At 43.8% G+C, this 24,446-nt stretch overlaps 13 protein-coding genes across 13 annotated transcripts; 5 read left to right on the forward strand and 8 right to left on the reverse strand.

Moving 5' to 3' along the window:
- Window positions 1–21: 21 nt before the first annotated feature.
- Window positions 22–995, reverse strand: J056_001084 (G/U mismatch-specific DNA glycosylase; the record flags this gene model as incomplete). Its single annotated transcript, XM_009270712.1, has 2 exons — window positions 22–578; window positions 629–995. 2 exons carry the CDS (start codon window positions 993–995, stop codon window positions 22–24), a joined length of 924 nt encoding a protein of 307 aa, XP_009268987.1.
- A 31-nt stretch (window positions 996–1,026) lies between these two features.
- Window positions 1,027–3,422, reverse strand: J056_001085 (uncharacterized protein; the record flags this gene model as incomplete). The annotated part of the gene is made up of 7 exons (XM_009270713.1): window positions 1,027–1,879; window positions 1,926–2,006; window positions 2,253–2,277; window positions 2,324–2,408; window positions 2,461–2,474; window positions 2,532–2,601; window positions 2,652–3,422. The coding sequence occupies 7 exons, from the start codon at window positions 3,420–3,422 to the stop codon at window positions 1,027–1,029; spliced, it is 1,899 nt and encodes a 632-aa protein (XP_009268988.1).
- A 533-nt stretch (window positions 3,423–3,955) lies between these two features.
- Window positions 3,956–4,529, reverse strand: J056_001086 (uncharacterized protein; the record flags this gene model as incomplete). Its single annotated transcript, XM_009270714.1, has 3 exons — window positions 3,956–4,075; window positions 4,121–4,209; window positions 4,259–4,529. 3 exons carry the CDS (start codon window positions 4,527–4,529, stop codon window positions 3,956–3,958), a joined length of 480 nt encoding a protein of 159 aa, XP_009268989.1.
- A 215-nt stretch (window positions 4,530–4,744) lies between these two features.
- On the reverse strand, window positions 4,745–7,815 carry J056_001087 (Chitin synthase 3; the record flags this gene model as incomplete). The annotated part of the gene is made up of 6 exons (XM_009270715.1): window positions 4,745–4,801; window positions 4,849–6,116; window positions 6,163–6,215; window positions 6,262–6,434; window positions 6,484–6,567; window positions 6,616–7,815. 6 exons carry the CDS (start codon window positions 7,813–7,815, stop codon window positions 4,745–4,747), a joined length of 2,835 nt encoding a protein of 944 aa, XP_009268990.1.
- Window positions 7,816–9,551: 1,736 nt separating this feature from the next.
- On the reverse strand, window positions 9,552–11,148 carry J056_001088 (uncharacterized protein; the record flags this gene model as incomplete). Its single annotated transcript, XM_009270716.1, has 4 exons — window positions 9,552–9,841; window positions 9,887–10,165; window positions 10,215–10,314; window positions 10,363–11,148. 4 exons carry the CDS (start codon window positions 11,146–11,148, stop codon window positions 9,552–9,554), a joined length of 1,455 nt encoding a protein of 484 aa, XP_009268991.1.
- Window positions 11,149–11,273: 125 nt separating this feature from the next.
- Window positions 11,274–13,047, forward strand: J056_001089 (Gamma-glutamyltranspeptidase 2; the record flags this gene model as incomplete). The annotated part of the gene is made up of 4 exons (XM_009270717.1): window positions 11,274–11,753; window positions 11,800–11,952; window positions 11,997–12,245; window positions 12,295–13,047. 4 exons carry the CDS (start codon window positions 11,274–11,276, stop codon window positions 13,045–13,047), a joined length of 1,635 nt encoding a protein of 544 aa, XP_009268992.1.
- Window positions 13,048–13,134: 87 nt separating this feature from the next.
- J056_001090 (GDT1-like protein C17G8.08c) lies at window positions 13,135–14,028 on the reverse strand (the record flags this gene model as incomplete). Its single annotated transcript, XM_009270718.1, has 4 exons — window positions 13,135–13,193; window positions 13,238–13,273; window positions 13,321–13,863; window positions 13,911–14,028. 4 exons carry the CDS (start codon window positions 14,026–14,028, stop codon window positions 13,135–13,137), a joined length of 756 nt encoding a protein of 251 aa, XP_009268993.1.
- A 170-nt stretch (window positions 14,029–14,198) lies between these two features.
- Window positions 14,199–17,607, reverse strand: J056_001091 (Oxysterol-binding protein-like protein C2F12.05c; the record flags this gene model as incomplete). Its single annotated transcript, XM_009270719.1, has 3 exons — window positions 14,199–14,234; window positions 14,280–16,274; window positions 16,324–17,607. 3 exons carry the CDS (start codon window positions 17,605–17,607, stop codon window positions 14,199–14,201), a joined length of 3,315 nt encoding a protein of 1,104 aa, XP_009268994.1.
- Window positions 17,608–17,636: 29 nt separating this feature from the next.
- On the forward strand, window positions 17,637–18,575 carry J056_001092 (Splicing factor 3B subunit 4; the record flags this gene model as incomplete). The annotated part of the gene is made up of 4 exons (XM_009270720.1): window positions 17,637–17,661; window positions 17,714–17,958; window positions 18,013–18,141; window positions 18,189–18,575. The coding sequence occupies 4 exons, from the start codon at window positions 17,637–17,639 to the stop codon at window positions 18,573–18,575; spliced, it is 786 nt and encodes a 261-aa protein (XP_009268995.1).
- A 666-nt stretch (window positions 18,576–19,241) lies between these two features.
- J056_001093 (putative acyl-CoA desaturase) lies at window positions 19,242–20,951 on the forward strand (the record flags this gene model as incomplete). The annotated part of the gene is made up of 2 exons (XM_009270721.1): window positions 19,242–19,422; window positions 19,471–20,951. The coding sequence occupies 2 exons, from the start codon at window positions 19,242–19,244 to the stop codon at window positions 20,949–20,951; spliced, it is 1,662 nt and encodes a 553-aa protein (XP_009268996.1).
- Window positions 20,952–21,178: 227 nt separating this feature from the next.
- Window positions 21,179–21,644, reverse strand: J056_001094 (Transcriptional activator HAP3; the record flags this gene model as incomplete). The annotated part of the gene is made up of 2 exons (XM_009270722.1): window positions 21,179–21,502; window positions 21,546–21,644. The coding sequence occupies 2 exons, from the start codon at window positions 21,642–21,644 to the stop codon at window positions 21,179–21,181; spliced, it is 423 nt and encodes a 140-aa protein (XP_009268997.1).
- A 101-nt stretch (window positions 21,645–21,745) lies between these two features.
- Window positions 21,746–22,253, forward strand: J056_001095 (Transcription initiation factor IIA large subunit; the record flags this gene model as incomplete). Its single annotated transcript, XM_009270723.1, has 2 exons — window positions 21,746–21,784; window positions 21,831–22,253. 2 exons carry the CDS (start codon window positions 21,746–21,748, stop codon window positions 22,251–22,253), a joined length of 462 nt encoding a protein of 153 aa, XP_009268998.1.
- Window positions 22,254–22,342: 89 nt separating this feature from the next.
- Window positions 22,343–24,259, forward strand: J056_001096 (Protein NEDD1; the record flags this gene model as incomplete). Its single annotated transcript, XM_009270724.1, has 3 exons — window positions 22,343–22,552; window positions 22,604–24,106; window positions 24,155–24,259. 3 exons carry the CDS (start codon window positions 22,343–22,345, stop codon window positions 24,257–24,259), a joined length of 1,818 nt encoding a protein of 605 aa, XP_009268999.1.
- Window positions 24,260–24,446: the final 187 nt, after the last annotated feature.

Raw genomic sequence — 24,446 nt, forward strand, 5'->3', positions numbered from 1 at the left:
GTATCTCCTGTAGTAATGTGGCTATCGCTGATCCAAATGAGCGAAAGTTTGAGCAAGGGTGACACTATCGACGATGTGCATGGTAGAAGTATCCAAAGATGACTCTTTGATTCTATCCAGCGTCTGCTTGCACCTCTTGAACGCTCTAACCTTGGCCTCCTTCTGATAAGCTGCGACTAGTCCGCTGGTAGAGGGGAGGGTAAAGAAAAGGGATTCATTGTTATCGTCGTGGACTATCTTAAAATTCTGCAAGAGAAATCCAGCCGTATGATCGCAGTCACCTGATTTTTCCACTATGTTAACTTTTTTATCCTTATTATCAAGTCTATAGTCGTAATTGAACGAATTGGACTTGAAGACAAAGTGTACATCGTCCCAGATAGATTTTCCAACGAGTGCGACTAATTTAGGTTTGTATTTGTGCACCTTCCAACACAACTCAGGCACCATAGCTCTGCTCTCTGCCTTTGATAGCTGAGATTGAGTGACAGTGGGGCGGTGATTGAGGTTCGTGATGCTGTAATTGAGTACTGGGAGGGTGTAATCCTGCTGTGGACGAAGTTTGGTTGGTGTAAGGCCTGTTTTGGGTATGCTTAGACTGATATTGTTCAAGCAGGTTGAAACGCACCAGATTCATACAAGCAACTATAAAATGAGTTGGATGGGTGTGCGAAATGGTGCCCAAGCGTCGCTGATGTCCTGCCTGGGTTTATACCGACCAGCATCAAATCGCACCCTTCTGTCATGTAATCAGGCACGCCTGTGAGTTGAGCGAATGATTCCGGTGGCTCGTAGGTATATTTCCTCTTTTTAGATTTGTTGGGTGTGTCTATTCCTGTGTCTGTGTCCGTATTCGATCTACTAAGCTGTGGCGTCGTGGAGGTGGATGGAGTAGTTGAACTTCTCCTGAGTGGAGTGTATTTACTAGTATAATCGCTAGAATTCCCTTTACTATACGCAAACCTCGATAAATCGAATGTCTTTGATGATGACATGATGGCTATCTATAACGTTATACAAATCCCTTCAAATCTCCTCCACTAATGCGCAAAGTCTATCAAAATCAAAGTCAGATTGGTTAAAGTGGAAGTTATGTAACAGCTTAGCTCTATCCTTGCTACTGTTATCGGTGAATTTGTGAGCGTTGTAGAAACGCTGCATGGTGAGAATCAGCAGTTGGGCATCTTTACTGTCTAGTACAGCCAACGCCTTATCATCTGCTTGCACTGCTGTCACCTCACCTCTCATCAGGACGGCGTCATGGGATTTTGCAAGATCAGTGTAGTGCGTGCAACTGACGAATGGCTGAGCGAATGCTTGTCTCTGTTTATACTCATTGAGGCTGGTGAAAATAAGTGTGCTCGGACGCGTACCACTTCCCAATGTATCTGGAAGGAATCCCCATTCGAGATAGAACACCTCATAGCCCGTCTTGTCTTCCTGCTTATCGCCCTTAACTTCACGTGGAATTGGTATAACGAATGCTGGATACTTTCTCGCCTGAGTGTACAACCCCTCGTAAGTATCTTTAGGGATTGTAGCACTGAGATAATTGTCCTTTGAAGAGTGGTGGGCATTCCACAGCTTTGAAATGTGGTCCAATGGTAGCTCAGCCATCTTGCCAACATTTATTATGCTGTCTAGTGGCTTAACGCCTGTACCGTCACCCTCTTTGCGCCCTTCAACTTTATCAACTGAGCCGACAAAATATTCGTCTTTGCCCGTATCTACTTTTAGCTGATCTGGGTTCGGTGTCACTGCGGCTGCTTTTGGATGCTTTTCTTTCATTGTCTCTGTCGCGTCTGGCTTCTCTTCTTCTACCGCTGCTGCTCCCGGTGCAAGCTTCTTCTTGAGCTCTTCAAGCGATTCAACGCCTTCTCTGAGAATTGTTTAGCTGGTGGATTTAGCGGATATAACAAACTCACTGCCTCAGTCGCTGTGACAGCTTATCCGCATACTTGAGATCATATTTGGCCTTGTTTTCATGTCCATCTCTTTCTAGCACTCTGAATGAATGAGTAAATGACCTCGTTTGTACAGGCAGGCGTGTAACCCGCGATATTTGCAGTCTTCTCAGCATGATAGTGATTGTCAAAAGACCAAAGGTAATCGAATAAAGTTTATATAAATATAATTATAATACATATTTGTTTAATGTATATTCATCGTCGTCCTCTTAGCGTCTTGTCAAAACGAAACATCCCTGAAAGTTTGGTTACTTGAGGCGAGTTGACATAGCAAACACAATACACACTTCATATCCGCTTAGCACTTCAGCTTTATGCTTTGTTAGATGTGATATACCTCGCTCTTCACCACTCACGCGTATAGGTATCGCGCCATCGACCAACCAATACTCCACCTGGTAGACTGTATCCTCTATAGAACCACTTACCACGTCCATCAGGCTGCGTAGGTGGATTAGTTGGAGTGAGTTTCCTCTCATTACTATTCACCCACCGTATACTCCTTGCCTAATCTCACTCATCAGCTTCCACTTTTTCTCAACTTGCACCCAAATCTCCACTTACATAACATAAACATCCCATCCCATGCTCTCACCTTCCCACGTAGCTTAAAGCGTCCCCAGGCGGAGTGTCCCTATGTGTACTCCGTGAGTATGTAAACTTACACCTTTATTTCCAACCCACCAAACCATTCAAGTGAATCTCTTTGCCGTCGTCGATGGTTTCTGGTTGTATTAGCAGTTCGTTCTTTGTATTACTCCTGGTACTCCTGGTATCGTCACTTCTTTTTATAGAGAGATGCTGATCGTCATGACCGCCGCAGATATCTTGTAGAGTTGACAATGAAGAGGGTTTCCTGTAGTCTTCCAATGTCTCATTTAGCCTCCACACTTGAGGTTGAATGGCGTGCACTCCATTGTATAGCGTGTCGATTGAGCCTGCTAGTATGTCTCGGTAATCGTCAAACTCATAATAACAGAAGAATCCTTCCCATGCACCTTGAAAGTGATTCTGGAATAGACTGGCGTGACAACCTGGTGAGCTGGACGGGTTTGTACACTGAGACAACCGAATAAATTCACTATCAAAGTCATAGCTCTTGAGATTTGGTTTTGGTAGATCATTCTTAAACTTGTATAGAGTGAGAAATGCAGCGTGAGAAGAAATTGGAGGTATCAGTTCAAGTTTAGATCCAAAATAATTTAAAGTGATTGATTGACTGTTTAATGACATATCAGTCAGGAATGGATCGTCAATTTGCGAGTCAAATTCAGCTGAAGGGAGAGTTGAGTATGGCCATGGAGCGTAGAACGAATCGTAAAGATGAGCAGCGAATAAGAATGGTTTATATGGTGTTATAGAAGATGGTTTATCATTAATCAAGTAATCCAACCAAAGGATGAGTGAGTTGACGTGCTTGTTGATGCTAGGGAAAGAGTCTGAATGTATAAACATACTTGTATACTCCGATATCACATTGTTATACTGAATATTGATCAAATCAGACTCAATAACGATGAGATAGAGTCTGAGGAGGTCCGTAATGAGATAATCATCATCGTAAACCCCATCTACACGCCTCCAAAAGAATCTTTTCAGCGCAATGCACCGCTCTTTCAATTCGCGTGATATACCCGATGCAGTGATGTGAAATCTTCTTTTCGGGGCGTTTAAATCGAAATAGATTGGGAATAAAGATGAATATAAGTTTTTATTGTAATGAAAGTTGAATTGGCTGTTGAATTGTTTTGAAGTTTGCAATACAGATACAATATCGCTCAAGGGAGTGAATTGTAAGCTGAAATTGAAGTGTTACCCGTGAGTAGACCTTTTAAAAACACCGCTTACACCCTCTCTAAGCATTCAACGGGTAAATGTTCAAATTTCATACGCAGAAACCAGAAAGCCAACGACGTCACTAAATCAAGCCAATATACAGCCTAAGCCATCGCCTAAACACAGGCTTAATTATATTTTGATTACAAAAATTATTTGAGTGCAGCTTCCAACTCGCTGTAGACTTCTAACTCAATTTCGGCCTCTGCCTTTTCAGCGTCGCTGGCAGATGAAGATGACTTTCTGGCGTCTGCGATGGATTGTTGAAGGGCCTGAGAAGCGTCTTAGTGGGAGAATACACCTACATACATACTCACGCTCTTGTCGAATGCACTCAAATCGTACGCTTCAACTGCGTTAATGGTGAGTGTGTTGTTTGGGTGGACACTGGCGAATCCAGAGGAGACTGAAATATGAAAATTAGCTCAGTACACGTATAAGAATACCCTCCCCACTGAAATACTTGGTGGATTGTCCAGCGCTCTCAATAACCTCTACAACGCCCGCTTTCAATGCTTCAACGGATGGAACGTGGTGCGAGAGAATTCCCATTTCACCAGTCTGCGCAGGTACACTGACTTGTAAAACTTCTTTATCTTGGAAGATTGTTTGGTGTGGTAATGCGAATTGCAATCTCAGCTTATCTGCTGCACCTGCCTCTGAAGCATACGAACGAGCTGAGATGCGTGGTATTTGTACGGCTTGCTTAATTGCTCTGCTGAACATTTCCCTTGAAATTTACTTGGTTGGAGCTGAACAGGAGGCGGCGGCGGCGTCGGTGGTAGTGAATATCCGCGAGGTTACTTTATTTATTTAAAATTTAAAACGCAGTACAAATACAACTTATGTTTTTATTTTATTCTTTTTTTTTTGCACATCTGTACACCTAGTACACCAATTGATGGTGTCTAAGCAGTGTATACACAATATACGATACCTATTTACATGCCAAATAAAGACGCTATCATGTACGATGCACATCCCAAAAACTTGATTCCCTATGATCCATATCAGTATCCGTTTCTCCCAAAAACAATCCACTTACACTCGTTATAGCCACAAACGCCAATATCGTTAACATATACGCTTGCACCTTCTTATTCTCATTGTTCCCAAATGCTCCATTTCCTCCTGTACCCACAAGCACTAATATTATAAGTGCCCCATTGCATAATATCCAACATAGCAGCACGTTGCTTCTAAACGACGCAAGATAATCTGCTGCCTGTCTCTCCTTATCTGCTGAACTTGGTGGCGGTGTCGGTACTGGCATCTTTGTACGAAGTTTATGTAACGCTTCTGCGTACTGTCCGTCTAAATCCGGTTTGTTGTCATACATCTCCACCTCCACTGTACCATCCTTCGATGTCTTGAACTTGCCTGTATTCTTCTCTGGTTCTGTCTCTCCTTTTGTTCCCCAAGTCAAGTCATGTAGATTTGAAAATGCAAATGTAGTAAGCACGTTGATATAACTTGCTGCAAGAAGTAGATACTGTGGGAAACTCGTAAACAAATGCCATGGGTCGAGCGATATTAGACTAGCTGCAACCCATAATCCATATGTCGCAATTAACGAGATCAACATCTGCGCATACATGGAGTTATGCTCCGACTGCTGTGCTACATGTACAGTACAGATAATTGCAGCTACTATCATGTATATTGACAGCATTGCGAACACGCAAATCACTGTCGTATATTTGAGACTCGCGCCTGCCGGTCTATTACCCATACTGAATGTGAAACATGCAATTATCATCGCTCCATAAACGGCCTGAGCTACGACATTGAAGTATTTGATATCCGGTACACCGAATGCTGGGTCTTCGAGTGCTCGAGTGAGGACAACGAAGAAACAGTAGAAATTACCGAGAGCGAACCAACTGAAGAATAAATTGATTGCAGCGTAGAATGTCTCAACTAATAACCACGCTTTGCGCGGTTTGGAATGCCCACTATTTAAAATCTGTTTCGTGTGTGTAAGAGCGTATATCGCTGCAAAGAACGACCCATTCAGCCAACGTCTTCTTTGACTTATCAGCTCAGGTACTCGGTCAGGTACATCCGTCACTCCAACTGCTGATTTAACATATTTCAATATCCACGCTTCTTTCCGTTTCGCGCATAACTCGAAACAGAGTATGCGATCCTCTGCCAACATCATATTACGCGTAAACACACTCTCGTCCTCCGACATGTGAATCGTTTCGCCCTTAAAGTAAGAATGCAGCGGTCCGAGTCCTAAGTGATCGTCGTCCTTCAGCGCTACGTATCTGTAAGCTGAGAATGCACCGGGCAGGACCGAAATGTAACCTGAACATGTGAGATAGGTAGCAGGCGCAATTAAATATTTCCCCACCAAATATAGACTCTGTAGGCTTGTCGAGGATGTTTGACATCTTGTATTCGAAGCTTTATTTTGAGTGAGCTTGCACCGAAATGATCAAGAGTCACTCACTTCTGAGACGCGACTATCGGGTTGAGCAGGGCAGAGCCATGTTTGCCAGTATCCGCACGTATCTCACCACATGCTCCTCCAACGTTGCTGTTCTTGTCGAAGGCTTTCCACAGATGATAAATAGATTTGGGATGTGGGCGTGTACCGACATCGAGCAGAACACAAATGTTGGGCTTTGATGGTGGTGAGTTTGCTGTATAGCCAAGAAATACCCAAACGCACCTGCAAAATAGGGCAGATAGCATTAAAGAACCATCTGTGCGAGTTGATCTTCTTAGCATTCTTCTCCTTGAGACAGAAAATAATCTAAAGTTGCTCACGTCAGCAGAGTATTTGAATAACGGCCAGACCAACCTGTGTCGGTACTATGCGTTTCTCTGGCCCTTTGAATTTCAAATCGGGACCAAGAGCGAGAGATGTAGTATATTCAAACAAATGTGCTTCAACGCCCTGATCGTTGACAGCACCCTTCGCCACGCCTTCCTGATAGACACCTAAACTAGCAAGACAGTCGAGGACACGCGGATGGACTTTGGTTCTACCATCAGCGACAATAACTACGACTACCTTGGTCCAAGCATCTGCGCCCCAATTGTTACTGTTCTTCCTACTGCACAGGTGACTAATATTCTTCATGACGCCGTACAGCGTGCGACAAAACAGCACCTCGTCCTCGTTATACATGGTTATGCAAATAGCCAGTTCAGTTCTGCGATTATGCAGTGCCTGGCGGAGAGTAAAGTTATTGCGCTCAAAGTGATCCGGGTCGCATGTAACTGCCGTATAGCGCACTTTGGACATATCATCCAAATCGCGCCGCATGATCACCTTATCGAGTGTGGATGGGATAGGAAGATCGACAACAAGGTTACCATCCGTAAGCGCAATCTTCTTCTTAGTCTTTCCGCGACGGCGTATGCGTTCTTCTGGAGGTGCACCATAGTGCGATGTGTCCATGTCGGGAGTGAGCATAGTGATGGCAGGCGCGGGCGACGTAATGTTTTCTTTCTTACTGTAAAGCCCCTCATAGCTGTCGTCGTCTGCTGGACTGGGCGAGCGCGATTGGTAGCTCAGCCCGTCACCTTGTTTTTCTATGTCGCTGTAAGAGAGGGGATGAGCTTGTGGGAGCGATACAGGCACCGGTGTTATGCTCTGCTGCTGTATGTATGGCGTGCGTTGATAATCCGTTGATGGGTCGAAAGATTGCGAGGTGCCCGTATAAGACGGTGCAGAAGTTTGGAAAGAGGGTTGGGGGTGAGTAAATATTGGTGTGTGCTCATCACTCGCACTCTGGTAATGCTGGTGGCCGACGTAGTGTGTCGCAGGTGTTTGTTGAAATGATAGGGGTGTACTCGTGGGATTTGAAGTGGGTGACGCGTATTCCCGCTCATCCTCAAAGGGATTACTGGCCCTGTGCTCGCTATACTCAACTTGCTCTTCGAGGTGCTGGGCTACCGCGTTGTCATCCGCGTTGTCGTCCGCGTCTTCTTGCTCCTGGAGTGGACTGTGCGCGTGAATTGGGATTGGCTTTACTTTGAAAGGATTGAAAGGCATTCTGTGCGTGTTTTACGCGCGTTTTTCTATTTCTCGATTCAGTCGGCGTGAAGGAAGATCGGTTACGCGAGTCACTCCGGTTTAATGAAACAAAGTAAAACTTTTTAAAAAGCACAAGCGCAATAATTACAGCTTTTTTATTTAAAGCGTGATACAAAAAGCGTGATATGCTGTGCATGAACGATCCTGGTCTGCTTTTGTGCAAATAAAGGTAGCGAACAGAGTCTCCCTTGAATCATACTTTGAGCTTGCTCCTTTAATTCCTCCCCTTTCCTCATTGTAAGCTTCAGATCATTAACTGGTCTATCATGCTATGTGCAGGGCGATTGGAGACGCAGCGACGCTCCTTCCCTTGGTTATACGCAGCTTCAAATGCTGGTGGCGTTTGCACGCAATGCTATAGAAGTTATAAACAAACCAATGTTTCATCTGGAACAGTCTCTTTCTCCGCTGTATTTCTAGCGTCAAAGATAAGACAACTTGCGACTCCATTGCCAACATTTTCACAACAGTTTCTAATTCAATCCCTTATGTATGCCAATTATACTCAATTCTCGCTATTATAGGCCTTATACGATGTAATTCAGCATTTCCCATGTCCTGTGGTCTCAAAGAGAGCCAGGACGTGTAAATCAAAAAATTATAAGCTCTTACAGATTAGACGGGTTAAAATGACTTGTTCAAACTTGTTTGCTCTTCAGTGGCCCATATCGATTAGCTAGTTCCGACTTTCAACTAGCCGATGAGGCAGTCGCTGGTATCTTTTCCGCTTTTAAAAACATCAGCTTCCTATTTAAAATAGAAGCTTTCCAATAAAACCTCTTTCACAGACCTTCCTCCTTTGTTTTGAAATTTCAAAATTCACTTAGTCGACCTTAACCCCTAATTTCAGATTTCGGTTGACCTCCACTTTTCTACACCTTAATGTCTCCTTCTAATCGTGAAGTGAGGTAGAATAGCAATTTTTCATTTCCTGTAGCCAGGTTTTATAGCTGTAGACGACATATTTTGTAAATCGTTTTTCGCGCTTATAGGGCCGTGAAATTAAGACATTTGAGCACTTGCCATTTCTAAAATTTGAGATTTTGTCTTCATCGATAAAGCGCGCCAGATCCTCCATATCTATCCTATTGCATGCTCTAGAGCGATTTCGGACTATTGCTTCTGATCGGCGTGCAGGGCGCAATTTGGAGCACGAAAGATCTGATTCTGGCAAAATCATATTTCTCCTATCCAGAGCTACCTATCGAGCCAGTTTCTTTGGATATCATTAAAACTCGCAAGTCACCATCAGATGAAATAGGTGGTAGAGGAGAATTTCAGATTGTTGGATATTGAGCGGAGGCTTGAGATGAGGGTGAATTTTGAATTCTGAAGGCATGATAAAATCGATGGTCTTACTAAATTGTTCAAATAGACAATATATGGTATCTCTGCATTCGTCTTCTTACTTGGTCATTTGTAGGGTTCCTTGAAAAAAAATCAATTTGTGGAAATAATTCAGAATACTAGCGTCCGATGTTACTAAAAGACCTATTCAAAGTGTCCTGTCATCCGGAGTGGGGCAGGGAGGAAGGCAAAGATAAGCAGGTGAGTAAACTGTTGAAAAATTTGTGTTGGAATTGGAAGTGTACACAAATATTGCCTCAATTTTTTGCTCAGGATGTCAATTAAGAGCATTCATGGAGTTAAGCAGATAGATTCACTAAACCAACGTAAATAAGCAAATTCACAAATCATACTCTGTTTTTCAATTTCCGCAGGCGCTCTATCTCTTCCTGGGTTGGTTTTGTAGTCGGCTTGCGTGTTTTAGCTTTGTGTGCTTTTGATGACAGGTGATTCTCGTACTCCATTCCCTCATTTAAGACGATAGGGTTGTGAGGGTCATTCGTGCATACACCACAGGTAATCTTTCGGTAACCAGTCTCTGCATTAGATGCAGCTAGTTTCGACTCTTTGCTGAACAGCCTCTCCGCCACTTCCGAGTAGCTTTTAGGGTCGGGCAATGGTTCATCGTTGAGAAACTCTGTAGATTTTGTTAGCTCAAACTTGTTACCGCACTCAAGCTCACTATCGAGAATGTCTTTAGCAGGGTGTACCACCATCTCATCCCATCTACTAATGTCAGACGAGTCAACCATGTATATGTCTATTGATGATGGTACTCCGTCACTGCTGGCACTCTTCTGGTGTGCCACTATCTCAGGTAAAAGTTTATTCTGTATCCATTTCAATTGCTTCATTGCATATCGTCGAGTGCCTATTTTCATCAGCTCAAGACCTTGTTTGAAAGCCTCATCCCGCTCCTTCTCCGTGGTAGCTTTAAAGTAAGCGTCAAATTCCTTGTATCCTGTATGCATCTATGTTATAGTGGTTGAAGCATAGAGCAAAGTACCTACCGATGGCTTGGAATAGACCGCGGGTATAGTCCTGTTGACCATTTGAAATGAAAGCATTCTCAAGCGCACGCAGCTCTTCAATTTCATTCAACAGACCTTGCTTGGGTGCTCTGGTTAGACAGGTGGATCCAACGAGCAACACACACACCTCAGTCATCTTCTCAACCCGCCTTTCGAGACGCTTAGACAGCGTATCAGGATCAGTGTACACCCAGAAAACCAAGTTTTTGTACTTGGTTTGTGAAAGTGCGTCGATTGACTTGGATGCTTTCTGTTCTTGTTCAATGTCCGAGCGCTTTCTGCCGTTCTCCCAGATAATGTCTAAGCTGCGTTTGACTTTTCTGAAGTCCCTCAAGTGCCATCTGCTGGCTGTTACAGGGTCAATGAGTGAGAGAATGCGGTGTAAGTGGGAATAGAGCGGGGTGTTGCTGCTGTCAACGTTGGTGTACTGGGACTCTTTTATTGATGGCAGGGCCATGATAAGATCCTTATCGCTGCTGCTAAGCGGACTGATCATGCTGTAGAAATCGGCATGTGGATTTGTGGTGAGCGAGTGAGGCTTATCGGAGATGTCGTCCGTCTTAATAAGATTATTCTGGAATATAAGGTGGTGAATATAATAATGAGTTCCCCCCGCCACGACCGGAAGTGTTTTCTGCGCCGACAGCTTATCAACGAGATAACCAGAGTCAGCGATGAATTGAGGAATTGAGTATTCCTTATCCTTATCTAGAAATGACATCATATGATGCTTAACTGAGTCCTGCTCACTCTCTGAAATCTTATTTGAGATAACATCCAATCCCTTATACACTTGAATAGAATCTGCGTTCAAGACGTGTCCATCTCTGTACTTTGCAAGCTGCACAGCTAAGTCTGATTTTCCCGTCGCTGTGGATCCAATTATCGTGATTAGTTTCTTCTTGTTGGTCATCTCCCATGAGAGGTTTAGATAGAGATGACGAGAAGCCAGGCGGCAGGCGTGAGAATGGAAATTATATTAAAATATACGCACTGGTCTTGCTCTCGCTGGCTTTGGCTGGCTGTACTTACACAAAAATGGTCGTCAACCTCCACAGTTGGCCACCTCATCACTACAAACCTCACTTGGCCTACGGCAAGAATGGCGCTGTAGCAACGGAATCCAAGGAGTGCTCCGATATGGGCGTTGATATCCTCAAAAGAGGTGGAAACGCAGTCGATTCCGCTGTAACGTCTACTCTCTGTATCGGCGTTATGAACATGTTCTCATCCGGTATCGGAGGCGGCGGTTTCGCGCTGCATAGAACACCATCCGGAAATATATCATCTCTTGACTTCAGAGAGACTGCTCCCGCTGCGGCTTACCCATACATGTTCTTCGATTCTCCGTTGCATGCTCAAATAGGCGGTTTGGCTACAGCTACACCTGGAGAATTGGCTGGATTGCAGGACCTGCATCAGGAGCACGGATCTATGGATTGGTACGATTTGGTTATGCCTGCCGCCCAATTGGCAAAGGGATGGGCTGTGCCGAAGGAGCTCGCTAGGAGGCTGGACGTGCGTTGCCTTTGTCTGATATTTTATTGCTGACAAGTAGAAAAAGTTGAGTAGTAATTGGATTCTCACAGACCCCGTATGGAGAGAATGGTTAGCACCAAATGGCACAACATTGGCCGAGGGCGACTGGATAGAGAGACCAGCTTACGCCAAGACATTGGAGACGATCGCAGAGTATGGCGTTGATGCCTTTTACAAGGTATGTTTGGATCTTGATTTCATTTGCTATCTAACACATCACAGGGCCACATTGGTGACTCATTTGTTGAAACTACAGCCAAATCTGGCGGTATTCTCTCCAAATCAGACCTCGAAAGCTACAGCGTTGTCAAGGATCAAGGTCACAGTATGAATCTGCGCGGATTGGATATTCACACTTGCGGGTTTCCGACATCTGGGCCGGTGATGTTATTCATGCTGAACGCACTGGACGAGCTGGATATGTATCCGTCGCGTTCCAACAGCCCCGATGATCTGCACAAATTCATTGAAGTGATGAAATGTATGTGTCATGTTACGCTCATTCCTCTTGTTAATGCAGCATCCTAAAGTTGGATTTGCAGAACGCACCCGTATCGGCGATGAACCGTTTATGAATGACACTGCCCCAATGATGAACATGCTCAACAAGACATACGCTCAGGAAACTGCTGACCTCATCACGGACAAAACGCACACATGGGAGTATTATGAGCCAGACTTCGAAGTACAGGATACACACGGTACTACCCACCTAACAATTGTAGATGAACAAGGGGGAGTAGTTACACTCACATCAACGATTAACGGCTGGTTCGGATCCCATGTGCTGGACACAGAAACAGGTATAATACTGAACAACGAAATGGACGACTTTAGTATACCTGGTCATCCTAACATGTTTGGTTTGTGGCCATCGCCTTACAACCACCCAGAGCCATTCAAGAGACCGTTATCATCGACGGCGCCGACGATTGTTCAGCGGGATGGAAAAATGCTAACTGCGATGGGTGGCAGTGGAGGTAGTCGTATATTCACCAGCGTATTCCAAACCCTCCTGCACATTCTCGGTGGCTCCGATCCATCATCGGCAATTGAAGCACCGCGAGTCCACGATCAGCTTTTCCCACCAATTGCAACATTTGAAAGCGGATTCAGTCCCAGGCTAATCAATGAAATGAAAGAGAGAGGGCACAACACTACAGTGTTTGATTTCAACCTCGGCGCGGCGAATGTCCAAGCCATAACGGCAGAAGATGGCACCTTGTTCGCGGCTTCTGATTCACGTAAAAATGGCATTGCAGCTGCTTACTAGATTGTCAACGACCTTAGTATCGAAATTTATATGTTGTATAAAATACATTATTAGAGTTCTATCAATCTGTGCTTTTGGTGGGTATTCTTAAACTTGGATAGCAGGGGAAGTCATGGTTACCAGTATGTCCCAGACATATACGAATCCTGTGAGAGTGAGAGGGGGTGAGGAGACAGGTGAAAATCCTCACCGAAAAGAATAAATAGGGCAGAGCCACCATATGTGACTGGAGGGAAGATGAGAATAAGACTTGCGAATGAATGTGTCACCGACCTGATTTTATAGATATTCTCGATGCGACAATGCGTCCGCCAAGCACTGCGACAGCAGTGCACATAGCGTGACCCAAACTAGTACCAAATGCAACAGTTTTCCATCCATGAGCGGCAGCCAAAGCGATGGTAGATATTTGGCTACGATCACCCCACTCGCCTAGGAAAGTGAGAGCAAAAGCCTGTACGAAAGCGGGGCTGAATACGGTGATTAATAACTCCCTAAAAGTGTCAAAAGTTGTCTTTTTGCGTGATTGAGCAGTGGGTTTGGGGAGTTCGTCGTCTTTGTGTTCTATTTCTTGTATCGCTTCTTGCATATCCTCCTCAACTTCCTTACTGCCACCCTGCATCGCTTTGGCATCCAAGTACATCTTTATTCCAAATACGAGGAATAGGACAGCTGCCATTACTTGTGTATAAGTCTTGGGGAGGATTGCGGGTAGTATTTGTCCCAGCAGCGCTGAGAGTACAGACATGGCGGCAAGTGCACCAAATGAACCACTAAATACGATTAGTTGCGGGCTTCTCATAGCGAGAATTGCAGCTGGACGCGTAATTAGGCTGGAGTGCCTGAGCAGTGAACAAGCCCACCGATCAGAAATGTCTTATCACCGACTTCAGAAACGACTATCATAGCAATAGACTTGGATTGATTGTTATTGGGATGAATTGTGAGTAAAATTGCACTGACCTGCCATAGTACACTCATATCTATTCCTCCAGTCGCTGAGCTCTTCGAAGTCGTGGAACAACTCATTTACGTACTAAGCGCAGTAATTTCAAACAAAAGAATATATTTATACGCATTTGGCGTTTTTTATACACATCGTTCTATACTTTGGTATTACTTTACTCCAGTTTCGTAGTGTTTTAGCTGGATTAGCGAGGATCCTCGATCTTGCAAGTGACGAATATCTGAACAGGCGCGTTAGTATGCCTCACCGCATAAACACCACTTACATCATCAACATCTTTAAATTGTCGCTCGCTATCACCCTCTCTGCGCGATCTACCAACCGACTCTCTTTCACTCCAGTACTCAATCTGATTGTGGCCATTGTCCGTCTTGGTAGTTGTTGGCATCCACACTCTCTCGCCAGTGTCAGGATCTTGAACTGCGTTGAACCATCTAGGCTTGTGTGGAGGTAATTTACCCATTTCTCTCTCTTTACGCGTCCCACGTTGTTTCTCTTCGTTGCGAATCTTGAGATCATTGGCGAGATCATACAGTCCAATTTCAAATGCACGCTGATCTGGTCGAAGTCTACAATCCGTAGATGGCAACCAAGGTCTCAGGTCAGGTCGATCAATTGGTTTCATTGTCGATAATCTATCGCCGGGTAAATCGTTCAACGTTATTGCGAATTGCGGTAAATTGAATGGTGTCTTTGGTTTTGCTGAATTCTTCCAAAGCAGCAAGTACTCTGAAGAATTTTCTACTTGCTGATCGGCATTGATTTCATCAGTCTCGTTGTCAACCTTCTTCGCAACAAGCTGAGTCACCCATCTACCCGCAATCACCCACTCGCGTTTCTTCTGGCTGTTAGTTACAAATCCTTTTATTTCCTGCCCCTTGCCCCTCCATGGACGAGCCTTGAATGTCAAAGTGCATGACTCGCCAGTGCGGTGATTAAGGACAACCATATCGCCAAAGTGATCAATAACTGGAGATGCTGTTACAAACCCAGTAACTGCCGTTGTAACCTTTTTCCAACTGTAATGCTCAATTATCAACTCTTCTCCAGTAACTTTGCATTTCTCTCTTGGGTATGTTACACCTTCCTTGGCCCAAGCTGCAGGAATCTTCAACTCAGCATGTGCAATACCAGTTGGACGAATCTCAAATGAGGTACCCATAAATTTATTTTTTGCATCAACTTCTCCCTTGTAAATCCATCTTGGATTCTCACCCCAACAAGCTGACATGGGAGGATGATGGCTGACCTGCTCGCTAAAGTAACGATACTGCTTGTCAAATCTGCAGTACTCAAACGTTTCACCGAGCATTGGATTGAAAGGTTTAGCTATTCTGTTCATTGTCGAACTGTAATTGGATGCTGCGAACGCTGCAACGTATGCAACTCTTTTGAGTGGATCTTGACTATTTACTGCAGCATCTAAACACTCAGTGAACTCCATATCCTCAGCCATTCTTTGAAGCATCGATGTAGGCTCATTGAATGTCACGGGGAATGATATCTTTGTAAGATCTTTGCCAATTGAGCTTTTTAATACACTCCACAAACTCATTGGCGGACGTTTGTCATCTGATATCGGCATACCATCTCTAAGCTTTTCGTATGGTACGTATGGAGTGAGATCTTCAACAGGTGGATCATGCTTCTTTTCTGTCTCGCTGACCTCCTGTGTCATGGGCAAATTACCTTCTTCTACGGCATCGAAAAAGTCATCATCATCATCATCATCATCTTCTGAAGATGACGTAACTCTGGCCATGGGAGATGGACGTTGATCATCGTTGATAGGAGCGTGATGAGCAGCTTGTGGAGGTGCACTAACACCACTTTCATCTTGTTTGTGTGCGGCGTAAATGTTACCTTCTGCTCTAGCAGGTGCTGATTCCTTTGAATCAATAACAGCTGCTTTCATCGGTGGAGAGAGAGTCGAAGTGCCTGCAGCAGCACCATGTAAATGATGCTTAGTGTGCTTGAGAGCCTTGCGACGATCCTCTTGAGCTTTGTGAACGTTTTCCAATTCGCCTTCAACTTTGGCAGTTTCTACGGCGATAGTTGCAATATTCTCCTCCCACAGTTTAGCAGTCTCACGTTCGTGTTGAAGTGACTTTCTGTAGTAAATTTCTCTTTCATTAACCATTGATTGCCATCCAGCGATGAGTGAGCTTAGCGTTTGTATTGATCCCTTCAACGCTTCTTTCCGTTCATTGTGCGTGTCGTTATCACCCTCAAAGTCATCCTTGAGGAAGGTGTTGATAAGCTTTTATGGTGTTAGTTTTTTTTATAGAAATTGGATTGCAATGACTGACACTTTCAGTGGCTTCAATGTGCGCAGAGAGCTTTTGACCCTCATGTTCAAATGTACCGTTATGTGGAACAGCATTTACATTGTAGCTCTCAACAGTCTCGGCAATAGAGTTTGAGTCAGAACCACCCTTCTGACTCTGGAAATCAGCAAGCGAAGTTCTTGAATCGTGGCGGCCATGAATGCTGGAAGACGAGTCATAAAGGAAGGGGGATCTTGGTGCATCCATAGAAGGATTTTTATCACCATTGTTGATATCTTGCACAGTGAGACTGATTGCCTGCTTCCATGATGCGGCATCGGTTGGATGGTCAGCTCTGACTAAGAATTTGTTGTTGTGGGAGTGAATTTCGAATTTTCTGCTATCACCGCCTTTGTCTTCCTTCAATTTACCATACTCCAAGTTAATGGCACCTCTAGACAGCTGCTTGGCTTCATCTTCAGCTGAGAGGTAGTAGTTGAGGATGCCATCTTGGAGGACAAAGTGTCGGTTATGCCAACCAGTGGCGAGATTAACGTACTTCTTAAGGGTACCTTTCTTATTTCTACTTTGGAAGTTGTGAGCGTTAGGTTTTTGCCTCTCCTGGAGTTTAACGAAGGATTTAATCTGATCGTCTTTGCAAGAACTCAAGAGGGACAGGTTACGACTGTCAACGATTGACGAAGATGCATTAGCGTTTTCGAAGGCAGCTTTTAAGAGAGGAAAGTCTTTGTTTGTAACTGCGGAATGTAAGAGGGTAGAACCGGAGTGGCTGTCAATGTAACTGAGATCGATAATGGGAGAGCAGGGGAGTTTGAGGAGGTCAATGAGGTCCTGGCCAGTATTTTTGTCCTGTGAAGACGGCCGTATGTACTCGGCCACTAGGTGACGAAATTCGTCGTTCAACTTGGATTGAGAGTCATGGATAATCAAAGCGCAAGCGTCAGATTTACAGACTTGGATAGCAGAGCGAGAGTGGTTGTTGCGTATAGAGTCGTTGATGGAAGGGCTGTTGATCAGCAATTCAACTACGTCAGATCTACCGAGGGAAGAAGCGATGTGGAGTGGAGTGTTGCCATCGGGATCAGTCTCATTAATGTCGATACCGTTAAAAGAGATAATTTGTTGGATTGTGGATGGATTTGCAGCTTTTACGGCGAGGAGGAGGATTCCTTGGGTGGAATTGGATGAATCCTTTGAATCAGAGGAATCAGAGTGAAGTAATTGAGAAATAGCGTCTGTATCATTTGATTGGAAATATTTAAGTAAATTAAACGTTTTCATGGGATCAACTCCCTCGGCGGACATGATGGCTGTATCCTTCCAAGATTCCAGTCATGTCGAATATACCAGGCAAAGATGGTGAGTTTTTTTATTTCTAGTCTCAAATCAAAGCCGACTATTAGAATCTCAGTCGATCGCAATCAAGAGGCTACTATTTACATCGGAAATATCCCAGAAGCTGTATCTGACGCTATTATATGGGAATTGATGCTACAAGCTGGTCCTGTCTCTAGTGTCCACCTGCCTAAAGATCGTGTCTCCATGTCCCATCAAGGATTTGGTTTCTGCGAGTTTGTCAACGATGAAGACGCTGAGTATGCGTGTAAGATTATGAACCAGATAAAGCTATACGGCAAGCCAATAAGAGTTAATAAGGTGGGTAGTTTATTCGGAATCCCCTGTACCCCGCTAAGTACGCTCAAATCCCAGGCATCAACTGATAGGAAGCAAATGGACGTCGGCGCTAACCTCTTTATCGGTAATCTTGATCCTTCAGTCGATGAGCGCTTGCTCTTTGACACTTTCTCTACATTTGGCCTTATGATGGATGTTGCAAAGGTGTGTTGCTTTCTTTTATGCCTTTTTTCACCTCTGAAACCTCAAAGATAGCGCGGGATGACACAGGTTACTCAAAAGGCTACGGTTTCATTCAGTACAACGACTTTGACAGCTCGGATCAGGCGATAACCGCAATGAATGGTCAATATCTCGTTAACAAGCCACTTACTGTCGATTACGCATTCAAGAAGGACGGAAAGGGTGAGAGACATGGTACAGACGCAGAGAGAATGCTGGCTGGTGAGGCTAAACGCAACAATGCACTTCCAATGCCTGGCGCTATTCCTGGTCAGCCATTCATGCAATATCAGGGTATGTTTGCAGGTGCATTATCTGGTAATCAAGGTGCTATGTCTGCTCAACCACCTGGTGCACCACTGCCATTTGGATTCACACCTGCACCACCACCGCCTGCACCTTATGGATTTAGCTAAATTTGTACATGTATATTGATTATTTATTGGAACATTCACCCAGACCGGTATCCAAACCCGGCACCGAAACCGAGACCGAGACCGAGACCGAAATCCCCAACGAGATTTGGAAGGGGGCTGTGAGATAGGTGTATGATTCATATGTGGAGGTATGAAATATAAGGTATGAGGTATGAGATATGAGATATTCGCTTATTCGGTATCTTTTGGATTGTTGTAGTGTCAGTGGCAATGGGAAATTCAACGGCAATGTCAATTAATATATGCAAAACAGTCTCAATTGTATTTAATAATGTTTGATAGTATTTAATTACATCCCAGCCATCTCCGTAGAATGGCCGTCGAATGCATGTCTTGAGGCGGTGTAATTGGCATACAGATAAGCTGCAGCACCAGCAACGATTAAATCCATTATATAAATATACATCTCCACATCCAATCCCGATACGCCTGCCTGCCCGGATGATTCAGTTACAAAAGATTGCGTGGGCTGAAGTTTGAACAGAGCCAATAGCGGTATTGACGGTAGCAGTGGAATCAGCGTTATCATCCACACGCAAAGTACAGCCGTATTTATTTGTGTAATTTTTGACTATTTAAGATATTTCATTGGGGATGATAGCTTCTTTAGATTAAACCGCGATCAAGTAAAGGATAATCTCAGCAATGGCGTTTGAGCAAGTTGTACCGCCACCAGCAGCTACGGCAGCTACTCCAGCTACTCCAGCTTCCCCAGTCTCCTCAATGAGCGCACCAATGTCACCGCCTTTGACGGACCAGAAGGGCGAATCAGACGCATATATCAGTGACAACGAGCTGCCACCTCCTTTGAACAAGGATACAGATCGTCGGTTGTTTCTTTTCGCCACACGAACCATTCTCACATCCCTTGTAGGCCCTGCAGACGCTGATATCGAAGACAACTACGTTCAGAGAACTCTAGCAAATGCAAAGCCTAAGCCACCAATCACTTGGTCTACTTTGCTGGGTGAAATTAATTACATTTCGACTACACTTTTACTTGGAGTGCCCATCATTTCCATCTATGGCGCTTTAACTACAGAGTTGAAATGGCAAACAGCCCTTTTCAGTGTTCTCTACTATTTCTTCACTGGTTTGGGTATCACTGCTGGATACCACAGATTATGGGCTCATAGAGCATATAACGCTTCTTTACCCCTTCAATATTTCCTTTGTCTCGCTGGCTCGGGCGCTTGTGAAGGTTCCATCAAGTGGTGGTCTAGAGGCCACAGAGCCCATCACAGATATACCGATACCGAACTTGACCCTTACAACGCTCATCGCGGTTTCTGGTACTCTCACGTTGGTTGGATGCTTGTCAAACCACGTATCAAGCCAGGTGTTGCTGATATCTCTGATTTGATCAAGAACCCTGTGATTAGATTCCAACAAAAGCATTACGTTAAGTTATTGCTCATCATGGGTTTCATTATTCCAACTGTTTTACCTGGTTTATTATGGGGTGATTACCGCGGTGGTTACTTTTACGCTGGTGCTGCTCGCTTGTTATTCGTTCACCACTCCACATTCTGTGTAAACAGTTTAGCACATTGGTTAGGTGAACAACCATTCGATGATAAAAACACACCAAGAAATCACTTTATCACTGCTTTATGTACTGTCGGTGAAGGCTACCACAACTTCCATCATCAATTCCCAATGGACTTTAGAAACGCTATCAGATGGTACCAATATGACCCAACTAAATGGTTCATTAGCGTTTGTTACGCACTCGGTTTAGCCACGCATTTGAAAATGTTCCCATCAAATGAGATTAAGAAGGGTGAATACACAATGGAATTGAAAAAATTGGAAAGAGTTGGTGAAGAAATCAATTGGCCAATTGACTCGAATGAGTTACCAGTTATTTCATGGACTTCATTTCAACAGCAAGCTAAAGAGAGACCACTGGTTTTGATTCATGGTTTCATTCATGATGTGTCTTCATTTATGGATGAACACCCAGGTGGAAAGCACCTCTTGTCAAAGCAAGTTGGTAAGGATGGTACAACGGCCTTCTTTGGTGGTGTATACGATCACTCCAATGCCGCTCACAACCTGCTCGCAATGATGAGAGTTGGTATTCTCGATGGTGGTATGGAAGTGGAGATACTCAAGATAGAAGAAGCACAAGCTAAGAAGAAGGAGCAAGCGCTGTCTATTGTTAAGGATATAGAGAATGAGCAAGACAGGAAGCGTGCGCACGACGAAGCAATGAAGGATGTCAAGAGGATTGAGCATGAGATGCAATTAGCCTTGCTGAGAGCACCACCTCAACAAGTGAGATCGAGGAAGGCCACGGATTACTTCCCACCATCCCAACAACTCAGCATAAAGAAGCAGGCTGATAGTTAGCTGTGCTGCTTCTTTTTTGCTATATTCTTGATGTCACTTTAACGTTCTTCTTTTGGCTATCTTTGTCTCTATTTCAACTCACTTCTCTATTTTTAACGATCTAGAATTGCAAATGTTTTCTTGCTGTGGTTATAACGAAAATCTTCAAATAAATTTCGAAACGTGTATTTGATTTGATATATTGAATTATTACATAAAATTACAAATTGTGAAGATGTTGGAGATAATTACTCATCCCAATCGAATTCTGGTTGTTCAGTCTCACCAGCATCTTGGGCCTTGCTAGCAAGAGAAGCTTGATGATGACGAAATTTAGCCAAATAAATTCTGAGAAGCTGAGTGTAATTCTCAAATCCCAATGCGGACATGGAGTGAATCAGGTCTTCGCCGTTAATCGTCTTCCTCTTTTCCAACAAAGATCTCTCTTGAGCTTCAGAGGTGATGAAAGAGATGAACTCAGAAACGCATTCTTGAACAGATTCCTTTGAATCTTTAGAAATTTTAACGTTATCAGGTAGAGAATTTTTCATAATTCTAGCGACGTTTGCGATCTGAGGTGGGTGAGTGGATATAGGTATAATAGGTGTAAATTACAGGGAGGAATCTGTCTTGCTCTTTAAACTCGCCTAATTCCGAATCAGTGAAATTTGGTGTATGCTTTAATGGCTGTATTGGATTAATTGGAATTGACATGATTGTTGTCCAGAGCAGCCATGTCGAATAAGATCGTTGAAGACGTCTATAGCGGCGTTATAAATGACGTTTCAAAGAACGTTAAATACGATTTTGAGGAGATGGGTATTGAAGATATCGTTTTACAGGAATTGCTAAGCGTTGGTCCACGAATTGGATTTATAGGTTGGGCTAATGATTTGTTAGATATGGCAGCATAAACTGGATGATAACAATAACAACAATCCATCAAACGATGATAATAACATTCTACAGTCTTTGATTAATCAGCAGCAGTCATTACAACAACAAGCAACTTCTTCAACCAATTTCAAGCAAGATTCAAATAAAATAAGCCTCGATGATTTCGACGATAATAAGGATTCTAAATCAAATGATAAGATTAAAGAGATGGATAATGACGATGACAACGCTATAAACTCAGATCTAGACGACGACGACGACGACGACGATAACGATTTGGATTCTAATGATGATATAGTACTCTGCTTATACGATAAAGTACAAAGGGTTAAAAACAAGTGGAGAATGCAACTAAAGGATGGTATTATATCGATAAACAACAAAGATTACTTATTCTCAAAGTGCTCTGGTGAATTCGAGTGGTAAAGCACAATGTACTTAACATATATATCCTCTTTCTCTTTTTCTTTGTTTTTCATTCGATCAGATGATGTTCCACCTCTTCCACCACCTCTATGACCAACCCACCCCCGCGACTAATCGCTCTCTCCCAATCCCAGCTAATCCTCATAAATGACGTTAACAAGCTCGATTACGTGGCTTTGAACAAGGATCTCAATTTACTCTTCAACTCCCCTAACAACCTCGTCTTGGCTGGTCATGACGGCGTTTTTCAATTTGATCCCTCAATTTCCAATTTATCAAATCTAGTTTTACCTGTTACCGTTGAGTAGTTAATTTGACGCGTTATTCATCCCTTACTTACCCCCCACAAGTCCCCTTCCTCCCCACATCACATTGAACCAATCACCGCTATTGACGCGTCTTCAAACACCCTCTACTTTGCTAGAGAACATAATGTTTACGCCTCTGATACTCTCCATAAGCGTATCCAACTCCTTTATCAAGGCCACACTGGTATAATCCTAGAGCTATCCCTATCAACCCACCAAACCCACCTCGCTAGCTGCTCAAAAGCAGGCGCTTTAATCCTCCACGATTTGATCCAACACTCGTACCACATCCTTAATTACTCCCCACGTGAATCCTTATCCTGTTGCGCGTTTTCCCCGCACTTCAATTTCATCCTATGCACTGCTACTGCGTCAGGAACACTCCTCATACACAACACGTCATTCTTAAATGACCCTCCTTACTTGATCTTCCCCAAGCTTCACCCCTCCCCAATCACCTCCATCGCCTACTCTCACGCTTCAAAATCTTTAATAGCAACTGTCTCAAAGGACGGCTGGATCGCTGTGATCGATATCGAGACTAAATCCGTAATAAGAGTCATCAACACCACTCACAATCTCACTTCACTAGCCTTCGAAGGCGCTCTTCTCGTAGCTGGTACTGCTGATGGTAGAATTTTCATTTACAATTTAAGATCTGGTTCATCTCCACAGACTATTAACTGCTCTAGCCATCCCATCGATGCACTCATCTTTCAAAAAGATAAGCGGAAGCCAGTTGGTCTTAAAGCGCGCGATTATGCTGTACATTTCGCTGAGCCGCTAGTGACTGATCAATCAAAGGATGATCGCTTGACACGTGATAAAAAGAGCAACTCTTCTTCTAACCTCTCAGCGTTAGCGATGAATCCTGCTCGCCATTCACTATCCTCTCTCATATCTTCAAGTGCAGTTCCACTACCACCTTCTAAAGATCCACCAAGAGACACACAAAAAGATACACAAAACAAAGAACTTTCAACTCAAAACCTACCAGTGTACATGCCCTCAAGCGCAGGTGCACTGCGTCCTAACGCCAATCTCACCGATAAAGTTAACTCTGACGAGCAACTTCATACAAGATCTAGGCGTACATCTGGCAACGCCGTCTCTCAACCACGTCCAGTCTCTATGGCCAACAGCACAGACAGTCACCTCGCCACAGTTAATGCCTCACTTAATCCAAATGCTAGTCTACCAAGAAGGCGCAGACATAGCAGCAGATCTGAGAATAGACCGCGCATCGATGAGGTAGATTGGTTTAAGGATCTTCGAGAGAATCGAGAGAAAGAAAAGACTTCGAAGCAAACAGCTGCGCCGGTTAGTTATCACAACAACAGTTTAAAAAGGAGTGGAAGCAGCAGCTCGTTGCGTCAATACGGCCACAATCATAGCCGCACCAATTCCATTGACAGGAACGCTGAGAAACCGGCATCCTTACAATCCACTCAGCCGTCACAAGAGGAAACGCTCAAAAAGTTGATTGAAAGCGCCAACGCTCTGAGCTTAAGCACTGAAATTCAGAAAGCTAGGGATGTACTGGAAGTGGGTGTCGTGAATTTTATTTTTAACATACTAACGAACAGCTCTCAGGGTGATTACAAAATCAAACTAGAGAGTTACTCTCAAGAGATACGTAAGCTTCGTTCAGAAAATGCACTGCTCAGGAGAGAAAACGATAGAATTCGGCGACAATGAATCGGATTATACCAATAAAAGTGATCTGACATAGTAGGCTAGGATGAGCCTCCTCTTATGTGGATTACATAATAATGTAGTATACACTTCAACTCTTTCCCCCCTTTTCCCCAAAACCATAACATCACAAGCGATGAAATATAAGTTATAATAGTCTTAATATCAAACAGTTGTATTATTTTAAATT

This window comes from Wallemia ichthyophaga, assembly GCF_000400465.1.
Source record: "Wallemia ichthyophaga EXF-994 unplaced genomic scaffold scaffold13, whole genome shotgun sequence".
In the NCBI taxonomy this organism is placed as follows: Eukaryota; Fungi; Basidiomycota; class Wallemiomycetes; order Wallemiales; family Wallemiaceae; genus Wallemia; species Wallemia ichthyophaga.